Here is a 27048-nt window from a genome sequence, read left to right as displayed (position 1 = left end):
TCTTGTCTCTGGGACTCAGCTGATCTCAGACGGGCCGTGTAAGCATTGTCTAATAGTAGCTAAGATTCAATAAAAAAAAACTATAATCCATTTTCAATTTGTCACCTTGTTGTCAACAGACTTCAACCATAAATAAAAGAGAATAATTCGTATGTATAGGCTTGTCACTCAAAAATCTGTCATTTTTCCTAGTGTGTGTGTTGTAGTGTGTGTAATGTTTTGTTAAAAAAATGTATGATAAAAGCATAATTTCAAAATAATATTAGCTCGATGCACACCTTCACCATGTAAACTATAACTGTGCAAAATTTTATTCACTTACGTTTCCCCGTTTTTCGTCAAAAGGGTTACAAAGTTTTTGGCTCACGTATTAATATATAGATAGGAAAATGTTGCGAACATTTTTAGACCGAACCTATTTAAGTATTTATATCTTATAGATTTGCGTATTTTTGAGTTTTTCTTCAATAGATAAAATGCTTAAGTCTTGTTTAATATAAATTATTTTAATTTGTGATTTTTTTTGTCTGCTCGAATTATCATAAGAAAAATAACAGTAAGTAAATTAATTATTTTTTCCACTTTTTGCAGAAAATTATTGATTATATTTTCTGCTAGGTATTTGAAAATAAAGTAAAAAACTTACAAGAAAAATGTATTAAGTATTAATAAATATCACAAGAATACTATAAAAAATATTTTTCTCACAAACAATGAGTATTCTATTTTATTCAAAGAATTACGGAAAACAAAGTGACTAAGTAGAGAATAGGGATTTTATTCCTGTAAGTTTTAATTCATAGAAGCTAACGATATTACTTAGTTATAAATTATAACGGCCACTATGTTCACCGAGCGGTTTCCCCTTGGAAAGGTTTATACTTTATAGTTGATACGTGTTTGTCACGTTAACAATGCCATATCCCACCAAAAACATTTTCATGTAAAAATGTTGCCAAGATGAGAACATAATAATATTATAGTTCGTCGTGTCAAAAAGTAGTGAGATCTCATGTAGAGCCAAGTTTCTAACCTTACATACTCAGCCCTAAATCTAAAAACCTTAATTTTACACTAAAGCACGGCAAAATATTTGATAATAATATAATGTGCCAGCCGCACGAGGACAATCTAAAAACTCTACACATTAGTAAAAATCGGTGACCTGGCCATTTATCATTAGTTACGGTATATTATTAAGTTCACAGCCCTGACGAATAACAAAATGGCCAAGCCACCGATGTGCGGCTGACACATTATAATATTATTATCAAATATTTTGCCGTGCTTTAGTATAAAATTAAGGTTTTTAGATTTAGGGCTGAGTATGTAAGGTTAGAAACTTGGCTCTACATGAGATCTCACTACTTTTTGACGTGGGAGAGCCATGCTTCGGCACGAATGGGCCGGCTCGACCGGATAAATACCACGTTCTCACAGAAAACCGGCGTGAAACAGCGCTTGTGCTGTGTTTCGCCGAGTGAGTGAGTTTACCGGTGGCCCAATCCCCTAACCCCTACCCTATTCCCTTCCCTACCCTCCCCTATTACCCTATTTCCTCTTAAAAGGTCGGCAACGCACTTGCGGCTCTTCTGATGCTGCGAGTGTCCATGGGCGACGGAAGTTGCTTTCTATCAGGTGACCCGTTTGCTCGTTTGCCCCCTTATTTCATAAAAAAAGGAAATATTTAAGGGCGACTCCCAATCCAAACATTAAGACACTTGAAATTTACACAAAATCCTTAATTATATGCGTACTTACTTTAATATTTGATAATAAAATTGAAATAAAATAAATAATTAAGGGGGCTCCCATACAAAAACACAATTTTTTCTCCTCCTTTCGCTCTATAACAATTTACAGTACGGAACCCTTCGTGCGCGAGTCCCACTCGCACTTGGCCGATTTTTTTTGTGTATTTCTTTTAGGTTTCCGTACCCAGAGGGTAAAAACGGAACCCTATTACTAGACTTCATTGTCTGTCCGCTATCCGTCTGTCTGTCTGTCTGTCTATCTGTCTCTTGGATGTATCTCATGCATCTAGCGACGGCCGTCGTGACTTACCGACTATCATATAAATCATAAACTTTCACCTTATTTTTAAGTTTCCGTACCCAAGGGGTAAAAACAGGATAGGGTCCCGTTTTTACCCCTTGGGTACGTACTGAGACTTCGATGTGTGTCCGTCTGTCCGTCTGTCCATCTGCCTGTAATATGTCTGTCTGTCTCTAGGATGCATCTCAAGAACGGTAGAACTAGAGAGTTGAAATTTTCATCGATTATGTATTTCTGTAGCCGCTATAGCAATAAATACTAAAAAAAAAATTAATATTTCGGGGATTTAATAATATAATATTCTCATACAACAAACGTGATTTTTTTGCTATTTTTTCCTTTTGATAATAATAGATGTCGCTGCTGGTCGTCTACATCGCAATATAGCTTGCACGAACAGTTTCATATAGTTCTTAATGCACTCTAATCGACAAGAGATGTCACTGCTGGGCACCTACACCACACTATCGATGACGCGAAGAAGTTGGGTATAGCCGTTGAACTCTCAAAGTATTTTTTTTTGTTTTTAACTAACCGTAAACCGATGTTGTTTTCATTAAAAATATATTTTAAGACCTACTGGCTACTATACTAATTATCCTAAAATTCCTAATCAATCTGTTTCAAGTTTAAGTAACCTTGAAATATATTGATAGTTAAGTAACTAATTATTATTATTATAATTAATTAAATATTCTTATTAATAATTAAATATTTAAAAAGCAAAGAAATGCTAATACTACGACTATTCTTTGAACTTTCATACTTACGTACCCAAAGGGTAAAAACGGGACCTAGAAATAAGGTCCCGTTGTCTTTCCCTCTATCCGTCTATCCGTCTGCCTGTCTGTCTGTCTGTCTGTCTGTCTCTAGGCTGTAACTCAAGAACGGTAATAGCTAGAGAGTTGAAATTTTCACAGATCAAGTATATTCGTTGCCGCTGTAACAACAAATACTAAAAATAATATAAAATTAATATTAAAGGGTATACAACAAACGTGATTTTTTCGGCCTTTTTTGCTCTATATCAATAATGGCAGCAGGTAGGTACTTGAATTTTTCTCAAAGTCCTTAGTTATATGTCTACTTTCATATTTAATAATAATATTAAAATAAAATAAAAAATTAAGGATGGCTCCCATACAAAAAACATAATTTTTTGCTTAATTTTGCTCTATAATGGTACGGATAGAGGTTAAGTTGGGTTTGATAATTTTTTTGTTGTTTTAGTACTAATATCATGTTACATACCAAATGTCAGCTTTCTAAGACTTCAGGAAGTACCCTAACAGTTTTGATGATCGGTGAGTCAGTGACCAAATTGTGGGTTTTTGGACACCTATAAAATCTAAAGTGTAATAGCTACGATATTCAAACTTTGCGCATTGAATAACTATACCCATGTCACTATATGTTAAAAATTTCAAATATCTGGCATTATTCAAACCAAAGTTACGAGGGTTCAAAAATACGACGAAACGTTTCGAGAAATGGTTGGTAGTGCCCTTGCGCGCTTCGCTTGGCTCATCTAGGCGGGGGCACTCCCGTGCCCCCAGATTATGCTAGCTAAGTGAATTGTGTAATCGCAGCAGTGGAGTCCCACTCGAAAAGATGTTCGTGTGCTAATCACTAGAGAGTAGGGTAGTAACTAGAGCCACAATATCTATACTAATACTAGCTGTCCCAGCAAACGTTGTTTTGCCATTATAAAGCATAAAGAAATATAAACTTAGAAAAAAATATATACCTACGTCTATAAACGTACACCGGATATTATCTAGATACGCGGTAGCATGTCAAGCCAAGTTCCAGCATAACAGAACTGGCGAGCAGCACCGTGTGTTATTAGACGAACCATTTGCAGCTATTTTTGACCCCCTCATAATTCAGAAACTATTGCACATAAACGTTTTAAATTTGGCTCATATAATGAGACTTGCGAGATAAATATATGATCCAAATTTCATAAACACAGCTTAAACGGTTATTAAGATATTAACATCCGAAAATCTACATTTTTAACACTGACTGACCTATAGATCAAAATTCTAACCCAGTTCCAGGTGACTTAGAAGGCTGAAATTTGGAATCCAGCTAGGTGATTGTGTGTAAGCGTAGGGAAAAATCAAAAAACAAAAAAATCGGTCAAGTGCGAGTCAGACAGAGCGAAACTAAGCAAAAATTGTGTCTTTTGTATGGAGACCCCCCTTAAATATTTATTTTATTTTACTTTTATTATAAATTATGAAAGTAAAAATATAATTAAAGACTTTGTAAATATTTCAAGTGCCTACCGGCTACAATCATTGATTTTGAGCAAAAAAAGCCAAAAAATCACGTTTAAAGTATGGGTAATGGGAGCTCCCCGTAAATATTTATTTGTGAAGTGAAAAAACTTTATGAAATGAATAGAAGGTGACTTCATGAAATGTGTCTGTCTGTCCGTCTGTCCGTCTTTCTGCCTGTCTGTTAGACAGCTATTATAATAATAGCTACTTAACCTCCGCACAATAAGTTGTAACTTGTACCCTATAGTTAATGGTTGGAAATACACTTGTGTTATACCGTATTACATATTCCAATGCCTCCTGGTGGTAGCTGCTGTTTCCATTCGCTTGGATTTCTTTGTTTTATTCGACTGGTACTCAACAAGCCAAGAAAACTTTCCGAGCAAGGGTAGACACCTTAATAGTTAATATTCCCAGTTCAAATATACATAATATTCGACTATTATATATTCAATTGCAACTTTAAGGGGCTGTTTCCCCACTTCCTGATAAGTTTCAGATAGGCTATCCACAGCTTATCTGACAGATGAAGTATCTGCCAGATAAGTTGCGAATAGCATATCCGACACTTTTCGGGAAGTGGTGAAACAGCCCCTTAAAGTTGCGATTGAATATAGTCGAATATTATGTATGTTTGAACTGGGAATATTAAGGTGTCTAATCCCTTATCTGTCCCTTGCTCGGAATGTTTTCTTTACAAAAAGTAATGATATCCCACCAAAAACATAAATAAAATTAAATTAAGAAATTAAAAAAAAAAACCCCGCCAAAAAACTTTAAAAAGTAATGAAATAATATAAATTACTGCCTTCAAGTTCAAATAATTCCTAACTTGTGTAAAGTAATATTTTAGTCCATAATTGTTGTCACGGTGTGTCGGGGGACCGCTAAGTAAACTACAACTTACAACCGCCAAGTCGCTGATTATCTCAATTCAGTTCGCTGTGAATTGATCTTTAAACTTGTTATGTGAAATCAAACATCTACATTAGTTGTTTGGCGGGGGTTTTTTTAATTTCTTAATTTAATTTTATTTCATACTTTTTAAACTTGTGTCGGTTATAGTGCAGAATATTAATTCCTATCAACAGAATCATATTCTCATGATTACCATTTATCAATGTCCTTTTCGATGAGGCCGTTAATATGAGCCCAAACATGAAACCTCCACTTTGGGTTCATACGAAGTTCCTATAGAATCCAGGTGATGCTGCAGTAGTGCAATTAGCTGGTACCGACTTCAAAGTAATGAAGACTGTTATAGTATGTACAGAAATACTTGAGATTTAGACGAATTCTGAAATAGGCACTATTATAGAGTAAGAGTTATTTAATACTTTTTAGTTCATATTATTATTGTTTTTACCTTGGAAGTCGGTTTCAATTTTTTGTTAAAAATAATAATTTCACTCTTTTTAGTTATCTACAAGATAAGGCTTTATGCGTAAATAACCACTACGAATATTAACTATTCACATTATGTTACTGTAAGCGAAATTGTGGTAAATGCTTGCAGTTATCTAAGCGATGCTGCAATTTAAAAACTTTTATCTTTAAAGGTTCAGGAGTTCTGTTCAGTGCCTTTGGACCAAGAGACATCTTCGTATGAACTTTCTCTTATTCGTAACATATGTTTAAGTTACTAGAAACAACATTTTAACCACTATGAGCCTTTTGATAAATTTCAAGGATTTCCCTCGATTGCTCATAGACCCCCATCAGCGGCTTACCACTTTCGTAATTATTATACAAAATCAAGATTATACCCTATACAACAACACAATAATTTTGAAAATCGGTCCACAAACAGCGAAATAACCATCAAAAACATCTGCTTCGATGCAAAATATCACGAAAAGCATCAATAATTGGGTTATAATGTGATGACCCATGGCATAATTATGATTTTGATGATGATGATCAAATAAATTGATGTGTTGGCTTATGCTTTCAGTTGTTTAAACAACACCGAAATCCCCAAACCTGTATCTATAAGGATTTAAAAGTTCTGTTGGGTACCTTCGGATCCAGGGTATAACCTGGTGCGAAATCTTACTTTTTGGTAGCATTTACCTCGAATGATTTAGAAAAAATTGAAATCACTATATGTTTCCATACAAATTTCAAGGAGTCCCCTCGATTCCTCCAGGATCCCATCATCAGATCACCACTTTTGTGAACATGGTACCAAATTCGAGTTAAACCCTATACAACACAAAAAGAATTTTGAAAATCGGATCACAAACAGCTGAGTTATCGTTGAACATACAAAAAAAAAAGATACATACAGCCGAACGTTTATACGTTCGGCTGTATGTATCTTTTTTTTTTGTTATTCTTCCAAAAAGGTGGAGGTTATCCTCCACCTTTTTGGAAGTCGGTAAAAAGTAATGGTAAATGGCGAACAGTTACATAATATTTCGATAGTAATTTGCCTCATATTTTGCAGAACTGAGTGTTTTGACCCCTTCTTTATTTCATTCACAGCGCCTAAGTATTTATAATCTGTAAAACGATTTACTTAATTAAATGTCCTTAAATATTTTCAATATTTCATCGCAACCCAGGAACGTGCTGGTCGTGACACGGCCCTTACGTTCGAGCTTAATATTAATTCCTTAAAGCCTCTTGTTGTATTAACTGTTTATTTGAAAATTGTTTTGTCAAAATAATTGTTCATTCACACCCTATTGATTTATATCTTAGGAGATTTCACGCCTATCTCGAGTCTCGACGCATATTTTGAATAACGATTCTTTCGTTCTGTCAATGCTCGGTGTTTGTTGACAGACTCCGAAGTCCGAACTAAAACTGTAATGAATGACGTATATATTATGAAGAATAATTATTACGCACTATCTGCGACCCAAATACATTAATTTCAGACACATTTACCTCCTCGTAGTTCGTTTAATTAGAAATGATATAGTGTCCTCGCATCGGTGAATTTTCCTTAAGCGAATGCGTTTATGTAGAATTCGTATAGGCCTTCAGAAATACCGGTGACTAAGCGACTGGTGTACTTTATCGTAATATTATAGAGAAAATCCCTTTTCTTTACAGACTGTCTCTTGATTCAATTTTTAACCCCCGACGCAAAAAGAGGGGTCTTATATGTTTGACATGTCTGTCTGTGTGTGTGTGTGTACACGTGTGTCTGTCTGTCTGTCTGTGTGTGGCATCATAGCTTCCAAACGGATGAACCGATTTCAATTTAGTTTTTTTTTCTACTAAAGGTGACTTACGTAGTGTTCTTAGACATGTTTGATGAAAATCGGTTGAGTCGTTTAAAAGTTGTGGGGGGTGAAAGTGGGGAACAATTACCGAATGTCATAGAAATTATATTTCGTTTGCGTATTTCGTGCATATTATAAAACGACGACCAAATCTACATTATACTAGTACTTATGTACCTTTAAAAAGTATAAAATAAAAAAAATACTTTAGTTACAAATTAAAAAAACTTAACTCCTCTTTACAAAGTAAAAATAATAAAATAAAATTATTAATCCTAAAGTACCTTTAAGTAATTAATATTTTAAAAAATACTTTGCGTTGGGGGACCGCTCCAAACTTATAATTTAATTACTAACTTAAACTAGCGGTCCCGGAGTTAAGTTTTTTGTTTCGGGTTATTTTAATTTTTAATTTATTAGCGATTTCTTGCATCAAATCTTAATGTAGCTAGTAGACTAATATTATATATTCTGTGCTAGTAGTACCTTAAGGTTCTAAAAAGTTGTATTGCTTGTGTTAATGCCCAGTTTCTTAGGTTTTTTTGGCAGTAATCTATTCACTGGGGGTTTTGATTGGCTGTAGCAGCCATCCTACAAACAACGCAGTTGAATAGATAAACCCCGTCAAAAACTGGACAAAAGTAGAGAATATAAAAATACATCCGTTTACGTGTAATTAGGATTTATAACATAAAATACATCATACAACAAACGAGCGTATTTAAGTTTAAGCCAAAGTCCAGTATTTTAAATTTTTTCTCACCTTGACCGCTTGCTGAGTGTGACGAATTCATTCTATAGTGTTAAAAACGTTTTTGGTAATGTGCAAACTATATTGGCCTGTTTGTTAAATGCTCGTTGTATAGAGTTCTAATCTCGCACTAACTCACTCGGATCATTAATCAATGTTTATACCGATGACATTGCGATCACATGCATCTTTACTCGGGCAATCACACTAAAAGTCAGACAATATTGTTAAAACCAGACATAATGATTAAAAAATGCAAGGAACTTGTAAAAACAACACAAAATGTTAGAGGTTTGTAGATTTACTCTAATTTCGCGGATCAAAAAAAATGGGCGCTATGATGGTCCCTTGAGGGACTCCAACTTGAATTTATTATTTAGATCTAGAGCTTTTTGCAAAATTAGAATAAAAATATCAACGAACATCTAAATATCTTATATCTTTAAACGAGCAATTCTTGTATATATATAGTACCTGGATGACCGAGCTTTGCTCGGTATAGCAAACACTCATTGACTTCGTGTTACTAAATAACGCCATCTGCTGGTCGTTAAAACAATTAGTTACCAACAAAATAGTATTATTATTCGCCAATAGATGTCAGGAAGATTAAAATTTTTCAGTTTATCGATTATCGATAAAACACGAATAAAAATACATTTTCTGAAAATGATTCCTAGCTAGATCGATTTATCACCCCCGAAACCCCCTATATACTAAATTTCATGAAAATCGTATACAAGAATTGCTCGTTTAAAGATATAAGAAAGATGAAAATGTCTTTTTATATACCTAACTATGAAAATGAAACGAATTTCACAAAATTCATTACTTGTTTCTCGAAAACTGTTCGTATGGAATAATATAGAATCCGGAGGCAGGAGCAAAATTATATTGAACATATTTTATAGTTAATTACTATGGTTTTTGTTTTTGCTAAATTTATTTCTGTCCTTAGATTTACTCATGTAAAAAAATCATTGACGCCTGATACAAATTGTTCTAATTTCCCAGTAATCTGATTTGTGGTCAATATAATATTTATTATTTTTCCATTTAGTTTCTCATTACTATGTCATTTTATTTTTATATTACATACAATCCCGGGAGAAGGAAACTCAATTATTGCCCAGCGTAGCATTAACTGCCTTAATATTAGTATTATAATTTGTGTCATGTACTACACATTGTATGGTAAAGTTCTTTCTGAAGCGCTTCAAGGGATAAGCAGCTATTTTAAAATTGTCTATTAGTTTAATTGTGAAAATTGAATGATCCTGCATATCAAATGATCCAAATTTCTTATTTTTATGAAAGTTGAGTATAATTAATAATTATGCTTTGGTATTCGTTTGTACTTTTCGTAGATCCTAAAATATTGTTTCAGGTTCTTGCTGTAGATCCTACAATATTACGTTTTCAGGTTCTTGTCGCGATGTCGTGAATTTAGCAATTGAACAAAATATTAACTGAATGTTTGCTCACCAATTACTCGAATTTCTTATCGAGTAATCCTTCTAAAGAACATGGCACGAGACCTTTAACCAGTTTTTCGTTCGTATGACGCTCTATTAGTCGGTCAATGTCGACCGTAGCGTCGCTAGTGTTAAGGTCTCTGTCGTAACAGCTAGGAGCGTGTGCTAGCGACGGCCGGTGTGTCAATTTAACGGGTTAACGTATTAGGGCATAAACGGCCGGTGGATGCGAAGACATCGCCGAAGCGGAATTAGAATGAAGTGTACGGCTCGCGGGCTCGCAGCGACCGTGTGCCACGTCATTGCCGTGACCTACTGACACAGTTCCGCGGGGCCGTCTGCACCGATATCTGCACACGCTGCGCACGGCTGCTCTTCCTCTACTGCCGCTGTATTATTACGACTGTTTACTGCCCCTCGTCCTCACCAAACGATGCATCGTATCTGAGCATCTACAATTCGATACGCTTTGATTAGAAGGAGTTTTGATCTTTAATATTTTCAAATTCTTCGCTGAATGTTAAATTTTGATTGAATTTTGATGTATGAAAGTCGGCTACTATTTTTTTGTTAATATCGGCTAAATCAATCGCTTTAAAGTAATAATTATTAACGACCCAGATGTCAGTGTTAAGTATATAATTATTTTTTATTTACTTTGTGTCGAGCAATTTGACAATGCAATAAAAATTCCTAACTAAACACAAAATTAATACAATGCTCGATATCGCTTAAATGAATTATGCAATACATGACCTTGTTATCTAAATTGTGCACTTGACACGAATACTGTTCCATTTCACTTTCATGTCTCTACGTAGAGAACCGCTGAAGCTATCTAAAGCGATTTGTTTGTCTCCCATCGATCCAAACTACTATATAAATGCAAAGAAAGAATTAAAGTACATACTAGAATATTATTCTTTACAATTTTTTAATTTTGGGAACGGAAATTAGTTTATTGACAGCGACTCTGTATTACAATCATATGAAATCCGCACGATAACAGTAATAATTAAATTTAGTTTCATAATAATAGTGACGGTATTATAATATGTGTTATCATTGTATATTTTCATAATAATATAATATATTTCTGCAATATCACTTCGTTCAAAATCGTTTGTCATCGTCGCGATATTTCGTTCGATAGAGTGAGAAGGAAAATTCATTAGGATAGAAACGGCGCAGGTGCGAAGGCAACAGCAATAATAATATGGCCGAGGCTGAGACAGACATCGCCTTACTCAGTGCTCGTTGCCTCGTCGTATCGCGTCGTCACTGCGTCGCTGTTGATAATTGCTAAGCAGTGAACGACAAGGATGTATGTATATGTACGTTTCGTCTTTCAGTTGACTTTCATCGTCGTTTTGTAGTGAACGTTTCGCATGAGTATCGATAGGAAATTGCATTACTCTATTAGCTGCGTAATAACACTGGAGCACGTTATTGTTAACAAATGTTATATTGAAAATACGTAAACAGTGATTTATTTACGAGAGAGACATTCTTTGGATTGCTGGTGTTTTTCTGAAAACAACATCGCGACGCGTTAAGCGTGGCGCAATGCAGTGTGTGTTTGGATGCAGATATAACAAACTGTGGTCTTTAAATTCGGTTGTAAAATCTGAATTTTTCGTTGATAGTGGTGGCTGTGTACCGTTTTTGTGGTAGCTATGCTGCCCATGTTGCAAACCGAACCTGTGCTATTCAAAAGTGCTAGCTCTGCCGATGGAGTTCCTCCATCGGCAACATTACCGCCGTCGCTCACGCCAGACTCCGAGTTTGAAGGATTAGTGGATATATTTTTTGATATCGGAGTGGCAGTAAATACATGTTCAAGGTAAATACACCTTTGTATTTGTTTAGTGTACATAATAGATTTAACATCAATGTTAACCCATCAAGCCCCATATGCTCACCGGTGAGCGAGACACAATAGAATAACAATAGATTTCCAAGAATCCACGATCGAAGGATTAACCACCTATAGAAAACGATAATAAAGTCACCTAATAATTAAAATATGCACTACATTTTTGTTTTATTTAATAAATATTTAAGACTTTGAACAATACTAAAGAAATGGGTAGCCATCTGGTAGAAGTAAATCCCAAAGTTTATGACTCAAATATCATAAGAGTAAAATTCCATACTTGTAATATTCCGTGCATGTTGTCAATAGTCAAGTAACATTCTGATAGACAATTTCTTTTTATTTTAAATTTTATTTAAAACTTAATTTCTGAAAAAAAAAAAACTTTACCTGCAAATGCACACAATATTAAACAGAATATAAAAATCACCTGAACAGAACATAAAAAAGCCTTCGAGTTTGGTATATTATAATTATATATGATGAATGTCCCAAAGACCCGCTCTTGCAAGCTTTGCTATAATCTAAAACAAATGTAGAGAGGAGACCCAAACTTCTTCAATTCTCTTCATTTGTAATAATAGGTTAGGGCAGGGGTTCCCAATATTTTCAGCCTGCGGCACAGTTACACATAAAATATATTGTCACGGCGCCCTACTCTATCTAGCTATTAGAAAAAGATAAATAAACACATATTTGAATGATTACTAGAGATCGCCCAATGATCGAAATTCGTCCTTAGTGTCAACGACATTAGGACTACTACGTTTAGTTTGTAAAAAATATTGACTATCATATTTTTTTTCAACTTTCGTTTCTGGGACTCAGCTGATCTCAAGACTGGCCGTGTAAGCATTGTCTAATAGTACTTATCTAAGATTCAATAAAAAAAAAAAAAAACTATAATCCATTTTCAATTTCTCAACTTGTTGTAAACAGGCTTCAACCATAAATAGTAGAGTATAATTCGTATGTATAGGTTTGTCACTCAAAAATCTGTCATCTTCTTGAGTGTGCGTATTGTAGTGTGTGTAATGTTTTATTTGTTAAAAAAATGTGTGATAAACGCATAATTTCATAATAATATTACCTCGATGCACCCCTTCGCCATATAAACTATAACTGTGCAACATTTCATTCACCTACGTTTCCGCATTTTCCGTCAAAAGGGATACAAAGTTTTTCGCTTGCGTATTAATATATAGATAGGTTAAGAATGGTAAACTTTCTAAAAGAACCTTTTGAATTTTTATATGAAATTCGAAGAAACTTTTTCGCCAACCTAATATGTATCTAGTAATCGTGTTGAAAATGTTTGTTATCTAGTATTCTAGTTACTTATATGTAGTTGTACGCAAAATGCTTTTAAAATAGGTATGTATATAAATTGTATTTCCCACAAATTGTAAGCTCTACTTTCATATTTTTGTAAATTTTCAATCTTGCAGATACTGGAAATTATAGTTAACTGATTCTTCTCCAAAAAAAAAAATGTTCAAGTTATACAATTTCGATAATGAAATGCTACAGTTACGTGTTTCGTAGCTCAATGCCGTGACTCGCCTTCTGAGCCATGTAAATTAGTCGTTGAAGTTATGTCACTTTCATTCAACGTTGCCGAGCATTTTATACTAGTTGATTAATATTCCTCTTCGAAACTGGTTTTAAAATTCGGTTCCTAATTATGTACACTATATTACCTTGAGAAAACTTTTTGAAAATTCTTACCTTTAATGCTCTCGTTTATGATTTTGAAAATATTCTAAAATAGATTCAATAAAATATTCTGTCGTACTTAATTTTTCTTCTTATTGTCGTTCCGTATATAGTGTACAGTACTTTATCTAGACTTTTTCGTTTTTTTTTCAGCTATTGCTTCTAAATGGCAACATTGGACAAGGACACATTATTCTATGATAGAGATCATATCAAACTTTACGCATAAAAGTATTTATAACAGTTTATTTATCCAAAAAGCAATAAATAGCCCTTTGTTATTGTTGCTTTTTGAGTGATTCTTTATTGGTTTCGGTATTTTCTAGGCCTTACTACATTTTAAAATATTTGCCTTTACAAAATATTTCGATCATTCCTGTTGTTTTTATGTACATTTTTTAAAATCTTTTTAGACATTTACTCATTATTCGTCTTCTCCAAGGTGTCCTTACCATTAACCGTTTTAGTGTGATTCTTGCTTGAATTTCTTCATATTCTTATTAAATATATTTTGTCTTGACACAGGCATAATAAATGCCATTTTTAACCCCCGACCAAAAAGAGGGGTGTTATAATTTGGCGTGTCTGTCTGTCTGTGACATCGTAGCATCCAAACGGGTGGACCGAGTTTGATCTAGTTTTTTTTGTTTGAAAGCTGACATGATCGAGAGTGTTTTTAGCTATAGTTCATCATCATCAGCCTGCTCAGTGCTGGAAAACCGAGGTTCATCTGGTTCGTGAAGGGCCGATTAGCAACTTGCAGTCGTTTGGTGGGCTTTATATTTTACATTCTAGTTCGTGACATCTTATATATAAAATTCTCGTGTCACAATGTTAGGCCGCGTACTCCTCCGAAACGGCTTTACTGATTTTAATCAAATTTTATATACATATTCAGTGGGTCTCTGAGAATCGGCTACTGGGTACTTTTTATATTGATAAGTGCATTTGTTGAATAAATAATAGTAAATTATTACAACTCGAGACTGATGGCGACCATTGTTTGTGCGACGGGATAGCGATGAACGTTGCCATACTTATTTAGTCACTTCAATAAAATAATACGGTCTAAATACTTTATATGGCAAATAAACTTTTGCCGGGACAGCTAGTTTATGAATATATAAACATTATTCGAAAGTTGACCTGGTGCTGCAGCAATCACCTAGTAATCAATAGGATACCCAACTCCTCACCAACTTGGAGCAGAGGTTTCGTGTTTGGGCTCATTTTAATTGGGACAACCAATAAGACGTGGATAAGCAGTAAATATTTGCATGCTGCTGCAGCATCACCTGGATTCTATAGGAGCCGAGCTCCGTATGAACCCAGAGTGGAGGTTTCATGTTTGGGCTCATATCTTGACGGCCTCATCCAAGAGGATATATTTTATAGATGGTATTCATTAGGATATGATCCTGTTGATAGGAATAATTATTCTGCACTATAACCGACACAAGTTTAAAAAGCATAAAATAAAATTAAATTAAGAAATTTAAAAAATCGGCCAAGTGCGAGTTGGACTCGCGCACGAAGAGTTTCACACCAGAATAGAGCAAAAATAGGCTGAAAATTGTGTTTTTTGTATGGGAGCCCCCCTTAGTTGTTTAATTTATTAAAATTTTATTATTAATTGTGAAAGTACGAATACAACCATAGACTTAATATATACTGTCGTATATAAATAAATTTTAAAAAGTAGTCAAAGAACGTTTTGTGCCAAAGCCAAAATGATTTCATAAACGATGGCACATCTTGGGAGTAGAATGCTGAATGACTGCTTGCAAGGCTACTTCTACATGACTTACAATTATTATGTATCTATCTATGTTTACATTGTATAATTTTTAGTTACAGCATTGTAAATTTTATTTTAAAAGATTTTTTTTTCTCACTTTTTTTTGTAAAAAGTGGGCCCCGTGCGAATTTCTTACGCCGGTTCTGCTCGTCGGCTTAGTTCCCGAACCGGTGGTAGGCACCATGTATTCTGAAAATATATTTTATTTTAGATTTGTTCAGAAATAATTTTGATTTTTTAAAACACCTACTGTAAGTATAGAAAACCTTAAGGACAGCTAAAAAAGGGTAAAATTATTATTTTAAACAAAAAATTAAAACCGACTTCCAAGGTAATGACAATTGTAATATTTTACTTAAATGAACTAAAAAGTATTAAATAATTCTTATTCTATACTCAGTATTAATTCTGTTCTCAATCTTCATTATTTTGCAATCGGTACCAGCTAACCTAATCGCCAGTTCTCTGACAGAATAGGTATAACTGCAACTTATATACTTAGGACTGGTACCGACTTCAAAATTATGAAGATTGAGTACAGAATAAGGATTATTTAATACTTTTTAGTTCATTTAATTATAATCTTAAATAAACTAAAAAGCAATAATTGCTTATAATTGCTTATTTTTAATAATTGCTTCAGTAACAACGGCAACAGTATTATATATCAAACTTACTGGTACAAATAAAGTTGGGATAGCTCCAAACCAAAATAGACCAATAGAATAGAATACCAAAAAAGTATTTATTCTACTTTTTCTTTAAAAACTTTCAATGAAATGTTTGCTACTTATTGTTGAATTTTTCTTGGGATTCCAACCAATACGCCCAATTAATTTCAGCTATTTTCCTCTTATTAAAGGATCTTGAGGGAATCTGTAAAACAAATGATTATGATATATAAATATAAAGATTCCTCTAGTTTTAGTCACTCTATATTATAGTAGTTATATTATATTAGCTACTAGCTGTCCCGGTGAACTTCGTGTCACTTAAAAACCTTCCCTGGACTTCTATGAATATTTTAAGACTAAAATTAGCCCAATCCGTTCAGCCGTTCTCGAGTTTTTGCGATTAGCAACAGATTCAGTGACTCATTTTTATATTATAGATTATATTAGCTATATTATACTATACTATATTATATTAGTTAAAATAAGATAATATGTCCTTTTTAGTCCGGCCGCACATTATCCGAATTTCTGATCACAAAAATTCGGACGCCCCGCCCCGCTCATACATTTTGACACGTCAGAAATTCTTTTAGTATGATGGGTCTACAACAAAATGTATGAACAGAGTGCGTTCCGCCGGGCGTCCGAATTTTTCTGATCAGAAATTTCGGGTAATGTGCGGCCGGGCTTAAGTTGATAAATATAAAGGTAAATGATTTTTATTTTAGTTTTATGTTAATGTAAAATATCGATAAGCATATCGATAAATTTGATTCAAGCACTATCGTATATGTAAAAAATTTTGATGAAAAAATTTTCTTCAAAATTTGTGTAATATAAGAATATAGCAAAAATAAACACATCATAGCAATTAGGACATGAAGATATATATATATATATATATATATATATATATATATATATATATATATATATATATATATATATATATATATATATATATATATATATATATATATATTTCAAGTGCGTTAATTAAATCCTCTCCGCTGCGCTCCTTTCTGTCTGCGCTGACCCTTAAAGGACCAATCCCTTAACTTAATATTTTAGGAGATTTTATTAATGCTTTTTATTTTTCGAGATCTTGTTGAGATTCGGGTCGAGATCTTGGTCACGAATCAAGATTTTCGGGATTTTCAGAATAATTGAAAAAAATGCGTAAATTGATAGTATTACCAGTATTTTAATATTAAGTAATATATTATGTAATGTTTCAAAGAATTTGTTTTGGAGAAAATTGGGTATTGTTATATAAACTAAACATACCAACTCAGTTTTTACAAATTCAAGTTTTTTGAAACATAAAAATCGGCGCAGCGCAGGCGACAGACTATCCGTGACGCGGGGCGACGAATCGTTGCAGTCAGGTGAGGCCCGTGAGTTGGGCTGCGGACTAATACGACTTTTTTGGGTTAGGTTAGACGGCTAAGGCGGCCGGGAGCATAGGGCAGTGAAGCTCCCGCTATATATATATATATATATATATATATATATATATATATATATATATATATATATATATATATATATATATATATATATATATATATATATATATATATATATATATATATACATATATATATAGCCCCGCGTAAGCGGAGCTCCGTCGACTCATAATTGAAGCCAGTTGTTTTTTTTTGGTATAGGTCGCCATTAAATTTTTTACTTATTTCTTTGACGTTCCGTTAAGGATTATAATTTGTGCAATTTATTAATGATTTTTATATATTATAAACGGGGTTTACTCCCTTTTATTTATAATTGTAGTGAAAACATAAAAGTTAGGAGGTCTTACATGACTAGGGACTGATATTTAGACGGTAAAGAATAATAAGATAATATGCAAGTATCAAAATAGCTGACCAAGTTAAACAGACTTAATAATACCGTTTAATATTAGCAAAATATATTGGGGGAAAGAAATACAAATATGTGAAAATAGTTAACATCAAGTTAACCAAATTTTGGAGAACCACCCATAAAGTAATAAAATATAATAATACATCAAAATAAAACTCACACAATTAGTTCTCTCGTGATTCCTACTGTGTCGACAATGACCGTTTAGCGCTCACCTTGAAACGGCTATTAACTTGCGTTTATCTATTTTCTATTTCTCGGCTTTAAAAATTAATACAGCATGTGTACTGCTTTTGAGCGTTATCTGATGCGATAACAAAAATAAAACTGTAATTAAATATTTCTCTTTAAGTATTTTTATAAAGTAACGATAAAGTGTTTTGTTTGTTTGACACACATTATTATCTTGTTTGACATACGAGTCATACAATCTCTTGAAAGTATAAAAAGTTAATTTTGTAAAAGGATTAAAATTTTATATTGACTCAGTCAGCTCATAATCAAGAACATATTATGTATGTCATCGTCCACTGAGAATCCACTATGACTCCATTAATATAAATATTGAAACAAAATCTGCGCTTTGTTTTGCTTAGCAGCAATTTCTGATACATCTACATTTGAAGCTAGCTAAGAAGTTTTCTAAAAATTTCAACACTTTTAATTCGGCTGGAAATTTTTAATTCCGACTTGGGATCAAATGTCTCGTAGAGACAAAAAATATTATGTAGCTCAAAAATATAAGCCCCTAAACACAGTCGAAAGCTAAAAATGGTTAAATATTGTGCAATAATCATAATTATTATTTAAATTATTTTGCAGGATGTTCTTTTTAAATGGGGAGGAGCTTCGGGGAGGAGAGTCTGTTGAAATTTTCTTCACTAAGCACGTTCTTTCAGTATTACATAATGATTCTGAACTGAATAGTTGTGAGTCCGCCACTGCCCACTTCACTGTCACGGATGACGAACAACTATTGAGTAACAATAAAAAAGCGAAATCTTCGTTCGCGTAACGCTTCCAATATTGATCAACTTTCACTAATTTTGTTAAGCATTCGAGCTAACTGAATCCCGCACATGCTCCGCCATCCACACGTCCAACAATATTTTTTTAGTTTATTATTTCCTTCCCAGAATCACATTAATTTATATGATAAACACTAAACTTCAATAAAAACGTTAATGGTTCGAGTCAAATTGTTCCGATTATCGAGGACAATGTAATGACTCACTTGGTCTTAAATACATTACTCGAATGCTTCATGTTGCTTTAAATTTCGCATTTTGACTCAATTACGCTATATCAGCTTCTCTCTTCGCCTAATAAGGGTTCATGCGTCGTGAATCATGGTATCTCGGAGGTCTAATGTTTTTGCGAATTATTTATATACTATATCTGGTCACGCTTGTGGCGCGTTGTTATTCCGAACATTATTATTTCAAGGTTGCCCGGCCGCCCGACGCAGTGAGGTTGCGTTGTGGGGCTCCTCGGTAGGCGTTGTTAAACTGGTATCTCTGTCCCTCTTTCGCATCGAGCTTCAGACTATTCCTTACTTGGCATTCGATATGAATGTCATCGTCGTAGCAAACATAACTAATCGACGGAAGGTGTTCCGTCATAATATTTGTGTACAAATTTTATTTTCATGTATTATTTTTATTTGAATATGGTTATTGGGGTCACATTATTAACGCATATCGTACAATAATAACAAACAACTTATTTATAAACGCTAAATATGCATTCGCTCGAACGTAGCAATATTATGTTAAGTGCGGTCTGCCAAATTTTGCTGTGTTTTCTAATAAGTATTACGATCCCGGAAGACGATTGACTTAAATGAAATTGAGATTTACTTAATCATTGTATATTCATCTGATACGAGCTTTTGCCCGCAGCTTCGCTCGCGTTAAGAAGTATTATTATATACAAAGTTTCATCCCCTATTTGAACCACTTGGGGTTGGAATTTATCAAAATCCTTTCTTAGCGGATGCCTACGTTATAACATCTACCTGCATGCCAAATTTCAGCCCGATCCGTCCAGTGGTTTGGGCTGTGCGTTGATAGATCACTATGTCAATCAGTCAGTCACCTTTAAGTTTTATATATACAGATTTAGCTAACCGAAAACACGATTCACTTATTTTGACTCGATAGTTTTATTTTTGGAATTCTGGGCTTTTTAACAAATATCTGTTACACTTATTGAGTTAATATAAATAAATAACTTGCACTACTACAATCACACACTTTATAAAATGATAGCTAAAGGAAATATTAATATTGTATTTAATTTTTAAGTAATCATCGAAAACATTTTTAGGACTTACGACCTTTACTTTCGTGCTATAATGCGGGAACCGTTGTTACGCGATATTGTTCACTATTAGCTGCAGCGTAAACCACTTTGCCCAGGAGCACGATTCATGGAATCATTGTATCACGATTGGAGGATAGCGCGGTGTATGTAGGCGGGGCTAGCGTTTTGACAGTAGGCTCTTAAGGCCTAGTAGTCCCTAAAATAAGCAGGTCGATGTCTGTCAGTACGAATATCGACGTAAAGGATATTAAAATAACATTCATATCAGCGCAACTTGTACAGTGGCGGTTACGCGCTCGCCGCGTGCCTTGATAATAGGAAATAGGAAAAAAAACCTTTTGTTCTTAGTATTACACAAATCAAATATATCAAATCGTTTAGGTAAGGTTAGGACAAATGTACTTAGGGAATGTTATTATTCGACAAATTTACTATTCGAATAATTCGAATATTTTAAAAAGTTTTCGAATAATTCGAATAATTAAAAAAAATTGAAAAATGCTGAAAACTCTGAACAAAAGTAACAAAAAACTTCGTACAACCATGTACAACCTATTTTATGAATACTACGAAGTAAGCAATTCTAATTTTTACTTTTATCAACATAAATCTTTGTAAATGACATGGTTAATTTTTATCGTTAAACACTTTAAAAATGTATATTTTAAGGTTACAGCTGGGCAATAAAAGAAAGGCTGTAAAGTGTAAACCATTTACCATCGTAGCACCTTTTACTTTTCTCATGTGAGTATGCTTGACGATACTGAAATCCATGACTGAAAGGATGACGATACGAGGGCTGCCTTTTAAGTTCTGTCGTTTATAAACTTTCCGCGATCATTGAAAAAAAAACCATATGGGATTTTGATCTCCTTGTATTTGGATTTCAAAAACAAAAGAAATTATTCAGATTGGTCGAATAGTCTTATTGCATCGTCTATTCAAAGGTGACAAGTCGGTTGTAAAAATGGAAATGTTAAAGGAAAATTTCCGTGCGATAATTTTTTACAACTAACGAAGTTAATTATCGCGACTTCGGCGTTTTGAGGAGATCACTTCTGTACTTAGTTTTGCAGGACCATGTCTTAGGATTATAGGACGCTGGTATTTAGAAGTTTTAAGTGGACACCCTAGCTTCAGTGACCAGCCACGTCATGGTCACTGAAGCTAGGGTCGTAACGCAAGAGAATATTGAAGCCGTGCAGCAACTAATCCTCGAAGACCGTCATGTGATATATCGCGAAATAGAGGCATCCATGGGCATTTCAGGGACCACTGTCCAAAAAATCATGCACGAAAAACTTGGAGTAAAAATGGTGATTTCTCGTAAGATACCTTGTTTGCTTAGCGACGACCAAAATCAGCCCGTGTTAGTTTTTGTCGCAAAACTCTGCAGCAATTCAACCGAGGAGAGTCAAAGCATGTTTATAATTTGCTCAATGGTGACGAGTTTTGGACATATGCTTATGATCCAAATTCTAAGCAGCAGTCTACTGTCTGGGTCTTCTAGAATGAGCCAAAATCGACCAAAGTCATGGACTCACAGATCACTTTGAAAAAAATGTTTGCCTCCATTGTGACAAAGGGTGGTCACATCGCCATTATTGTACCCGAAGATTGCAAAACGGTTACCGCTGACTAGTATACCACAGCTTGTTTGCCACCAGTCATCTCCGAATTTCGAAAAAAAAAAACGATTCAAGACGTCGTATGTTCCTGGCCATGACAAATTGATAATGCATGTTCGCACATCGCCGGTAAAACAAAGATGTTTTTGGGAGCCCAAAACGTTAAAATTTTAGATCATCCGCCTTACAGCCCTGGCTTGAGCTCTAAGGATTTTAATAAGTTCCACAAAATTAAGCAAAGTCTTTGTGGCCAACGCTTAAGCTCACCTGAAGAAGCTGTTTACGCGTAAAAATCAGCCATTTTGACTACCCAACTTCGGACTGGAATAAATGTTTCAAAATATCGCGAAGAATTCTTAAAAAAAAAAACAATAAATGGTAATAATCTATTAGATTGCCTGTGTTTATTCCAAACGAGAAAACTTAAAAGGCAGCCCTCGTAATATCTTCATTTTCATGTCTTTAGGCAAAATCGTTATTTTGCCTAAAAACATGCAAATTAATTTATTAGACGTTTCTAAAACATGGTCAACGACGACAATGAATGGTCGTTGTAATGAAAACTCATTAGTTAGACTAAAATGTTTGATAGCATTTTAAACAAAAATAAAAAATATTTTTACTATTCGAATTATTCGAGAAATAATTTGGCGAATATTCGAATAATAAAATCGTCGAATATTCGAATAAAACGAGTATTCGAATATTCGAATAACATACCCTAAATGTACTACATTTTTTGTTTTTACTAGAAAGTGTGTAATTTAGCCATAAAATGATTTAAGTTATTATGAAAAACAGCGTTATAAAAGTCATCTTTGAGATTTTTTTCTATCGAGCAGAATTTTTTCAAATTGTGTACTGATATACCTTTGCGTATAGGAAATTTTCTCAATTTTAAAACGGTACTTTTTATACCTAAATAATGTCATTATTTAAATATATAAAAGTATCGTTTTTCTTTACGAAAAACATTATTTAAATTTAATCATTATTACTCATTTTACGTAGTTGCAACAACCACAGCGCCTTAAGTAACAAATAAAAGAACAAGGAGCATTTTTGTATGGAAGCCGTACTCAAGCTGTAGCACATCCACACATTGTCAAATGAAAGGGCTTGAAAATTTAACGAGGGTAGAAGGTAAAAAAATCACAAAAAACACCCTGGAAGGAGGAGGAAAGGAAAGGTTTGATTTTTAGCATCTTATTGATTTCTCGTACATTTCTTTAAAATATGAAAAAATATACTTAAATATAACACTTTCCTCAAGTTTGCCATATACAATTACTTAACAGAAGTGATTTCTTATCAGCAACACTATAAATTGATGCAATAATAAAGGGTGTTTAATGTTTTTTTTACTTACCTTCTACCCTCGTTAACTTTTTTCTCCCATGGTTTAAAGATATTTCGTCATAAAATAAAATGTTTAACTTTTCAAGCCCTTTCATTTGGTATATATGTCTTAAGGTACGAAGTGCCCCTCCTTCTTGTAGTCGTTAAGTTATAAAAATACTTCATGTTCATTTATTTATCTTATTGTCTGATTGGATTTTGTTACTTAAATACGTTAATATTTGCAATTCTTTATAAAGTAAGATGTTCGTAACTGTTGGAATTTTTAATTATGATTCTTGCATTTGCTACAGCTATTAGTTTCAAACATAGTATGTTTCTTTGATGTTTCCAAATATTTTTTTGACTTCTCTGGTTTTACAGTATAAGCTCTCTTAGTTTATAATGCTCTACATTTTCTTAACTTGATAGTTATAGCAAGATAATCATAGGTGAGTTACATAATATACAACATAATCACAAAATTTTAATTTTGTTCATCTTTACAACGGAAAAATATTTTTAATCCTTTCATTGGAAGCCAATTTTCTGTAGACACTGTCCTCTATCGATTAGGCTGGCGTCTAATTATTACTAATTTACTAAGCTTTGGAGTACAATTTGTAAACGTTGGTTTCCTTGTTTTTGTAAATAAGCTAATATTAACTGCTGCAGTTTTGAGGTATGCGGCGCCGGTGTAAATAATTCTTCTTTGTATGATTTACTTTCTTGTTTAAATATCTTTTTATTTTCATGATAACTATGTATCACATATTAAGAGGAGACACTGGGGCCGTTTTCCCATACAAACTTTGTCCCCTCTTTCCTCTCTGGATAATTCCGGTAGATTTAAATATTATTTCCTGAATATTTATGACCACTATTAGCATGTCCCTGTGCATGTGTTTTCTTTCTTTTCATAATTTAATTATTAATAATCAGCCAAGTGCTAGTCGGACTCGCGAAGGGTTCCGTACTATTATAGAGCAAAATTAGGCCAAAAATTGTGTTTTTGTATGGGAGCCTCCCTTAATATTTTATTTTAATATTATTATTAAATATTAAAGTACACATATAATTACTAAGGACTTTGAGAAAAAATCAAAACCTACCTGTTGCTATTATTGATAACTATATGATATAGAGCAAAAAAAGGCCAAAAAAAATCACGTTTGTGGTATGGGACAGACATCGAAGTCTCAGTAATAGGGTCCCGTTTTTACCCTTTGGGTACGGAACCCTAAAAACGATCTCATTATTTTTTATCAGTTTTACCTAGTAAAAAAACTTACTAGGTCTCCATGACGCTCGAGTGACTACACGAATAGCACCCCTACATAGTATTTTGAAAAGTGTAACGTTATTTAATATTTAAAAATATAAGAGTACCCGAATGGGTTGTAACTGAATACTTGAATAGTAAGGAATCCGTCCATGCGCACATAATAAGTAATGACTGATGAGTAATGACTATCATCGAAAAAGTATAAAGCGTCTCCCAGACAGACGCGGCCTGCAGTGGCGGTGGCGGTCAGCTGGATGACTTGGCCGCGTGGCCGCGTGTGTCTGTGTCGTCCCTAGAACTCTCAAGTCATCCAACTGACCGCCACCGCAGGCCGCGTCTGTCTGGGAGACGCTTAATGTAAGTACTACTTAATTATGGTCGATACGGTATTTAATGAATTATAAAATGATATTGGTGTTGTTACTTTTAATTCCATTTACCTTTATCAATTAACCCATCAAGCCCCATAAGCTCACCGGTGAGCGAGATACAATATTGAATAACAATAGATTTCCAAGGATCCACGATCGAATGATTAATGTGTGCCGGAGCTGTACCTTAAATCTGTCATGGTAGAGAAATTTACTTTATTGTATTTTCCGTTCAGCTTTTATTGTAGTTGGTCGATCGTATTTAAACTGAATTACACGATTATAAAGTTGAACTGACAATTATTATAATAGTAATTCTGTTTACTACCTGTGTAGAGCCGAATCCTGTGACCTCCAACCGGGAGACACATGGAGGGGGATGCAGGGCGAGATGAGCGTGACGCCGGTTAAGAAGATCAGAAAAAAATCAGACGTTAAGCCTCAGTCCCAACAGTACGTATCCCGCGAGTTACCGATATACATATAATATGGACATCGTCATCTCATCACCTGGGTGTTTTCGCGTCGCGTCTTTAATTCTATACTTGTTATCATTTCGGTGACTCTATTTATTTTATTTTATACCATCTGGTCATTAACACTACTGTTAGATTTAGGTGTCTGTTGCTTTTTTATTTCACTGTTTTAAGTAATCGGCCGTTTTAGTAAATAAATTCTATTCATTATTGATATTTTGTTCTTGATTTCTACGATAGCGAAATAAAATTAGATAGGGTGGGGTCTTAGGGTCATTTGAATTTTAGGGTGGGTTGCACCAACTTACTTAACTTTAACAGTTCATTTTGTCAAATGAACTGTCAAATCTCTAGTTAAAGTCAATAATGGACGCCATATTTGACGCTAACCTTACATATAATGTAAATACTTTTAATTATGACTACAAACATGCATTGTCTGAATTTACCAAGTACCAGCTTACTTACTGCCAAGCAATAGAAAAAAAATATATCGGGGCATCTTTAATCAAAACTTGGTCACGGTTCGTGTTTAAGATGTTGAAGATCGATTTTTGGTAGCATTCATAAAATGTAGTAAATCAATTTCGCAGAGTTTTTCTATTATCTCTACATTTTAGTTGCATCTCCATTTGAAATTTAGTATCAGAAACTCCAATAAAGATTTTTGGTCTCGCTGTCTAGATATTGGAATTAGCTAGAGGCAAGGTGAGGTTTTATTTAAAAGCAAGCATTTCCATCGTATTCAAATTATTTCACTCGAAATAACATCACAATGGGTTGAGTGTTAATGCTGCATCCATTGCGCAAGACAAAAATTAGACAAAAATAAGTAATATTCATTATTCACACGATCTCACTAATTACAATTTTAAACCTAGGTGGTCTCGACATTAAATGGCTACCTATTAAAAATGAGGCAAAATATCAAAATACATTTTTATAAAGACAATAAAATGATAAGTTATCAGTGGTTTTATGTTGCTCAATGTCTGTACAGCTTTTTATTTATTTGTCGCTGCGGCCTACGACCGAATCGAGCTTTCTATATTTCAATGTATATGTGGAATCAAAGTCATTTTATTAATCACCTTTTCCTGTAGTGCTAGCACGGCGACCAGCGGAAATGCGAAAGTATGGACAAACTGTGGAGATAAACTTAAGGTGCCGTTCCGATCTTTTTTAGTTCCGAATAATTCAATTAAAATGCCACTCTATGACAGACTATAGTTCTAAAAATTCAAATAATATCCTACATTATGACATATACTATAGTGTGTCATAAAGTGGCATTTTAATTGAATTTTTCGGAACGAAAAAAGATCGGAACGGCACCTTAGGTTTATTTCCACAGTTTGTCCATACTTTCGCATTTCCGCTGGTCGCCGTGCTACTGCTACTGGAGTGTCTCTGCTTCACCGTTCACGTCGCGTTGTGAGAACGATTACTGTCGTATATCATTTTAACTGTCTCGGCTTATAGAGTTCTAGTTTAATTGCAATTATTATTATTATTATTAATCTTTATGTGCCGTAATAGCTGGAGTATATTATAAGGCAGCAGTTATAATAAATCACGATAAGTTTGGCGAAGCTTCGCCTCGCGCGTGGTGATTGGGGTCTAACACAGGAAACAATTAAAAACCGTGTGTCTTACATTAATAACTAGTTTGGACACGCTTATAATAAACGACTCAAACGCCTGAGAAAAACTGCTATGATTTATAATTACGTGCATGCGTTTTAGGTTTTAATTCGACTCACGTCAGGTACTTTCAATTCAGACTCACTGACACGGACATAATCTATCCTACTATAGTCTGACTTGTAAGTAAGTTTTCATTCTGAAATCTCTACTCATTTAGCCTAGGTT

The 27048-nt window shown here is 33.9% G+C and overlaps 1 protein-coding gene across 6 annotated transcripts in view; it reads left to right on the top strand.

The window, feature by feature from the left end:
- LOC121730906 overlaps window positions 1–27048 on the top strand; it is an 81249-nt gene that overhangs the window by 32338 nt on the left and 21863 nt on the right. For 2 of the 6 annotated variants that reach the window (XM_042120128.1, XM_042120119.1), the window contains exons 1-2: window positions 11084–11648; window positions 25037–25153. The exons of 1 other annotated variant lie outside the window; for it this stretch is intronic. In XM_042120128.1, coding sequence (XP_041976062.1) covers window positions 11482–11648; window positions 25037–25153 — 284 coding nt within the window. In that variant the 5' untranslated portion in view covers window positions 11084–11481. Of the gene's footprint in view, window positions 1–11083; window positions 11649–25036; window positions 25154–27048 lie in introns of those variants that run through there. 3 more of the 6 variants (XM_042120153.1, XM_042120146.1, XM_042120136.1) reach the window with 3 other exon arrangements.

The sequence above is a fragment of the Aricia agestis genome, chromosome 1 (assembly GCF_905147365.1).
Source record: "Aricia agestis chromosome 1, ilAriAges1.1, whole genome shotgun sequence".
In the NCBI taxonomy this organism is placed as follows: domain Eukaryota; kingdom Metazoa; phylum Arthropoda; class Insecta; order Lepidoptera; family Lycaenidae; genus Aricia; species Aricia agestis.
The sequence above is the reverse complement of the archived record's forward strand: the minus strand, read 5'-3'. Positions and strand labels throughout refer to the sequence as shown.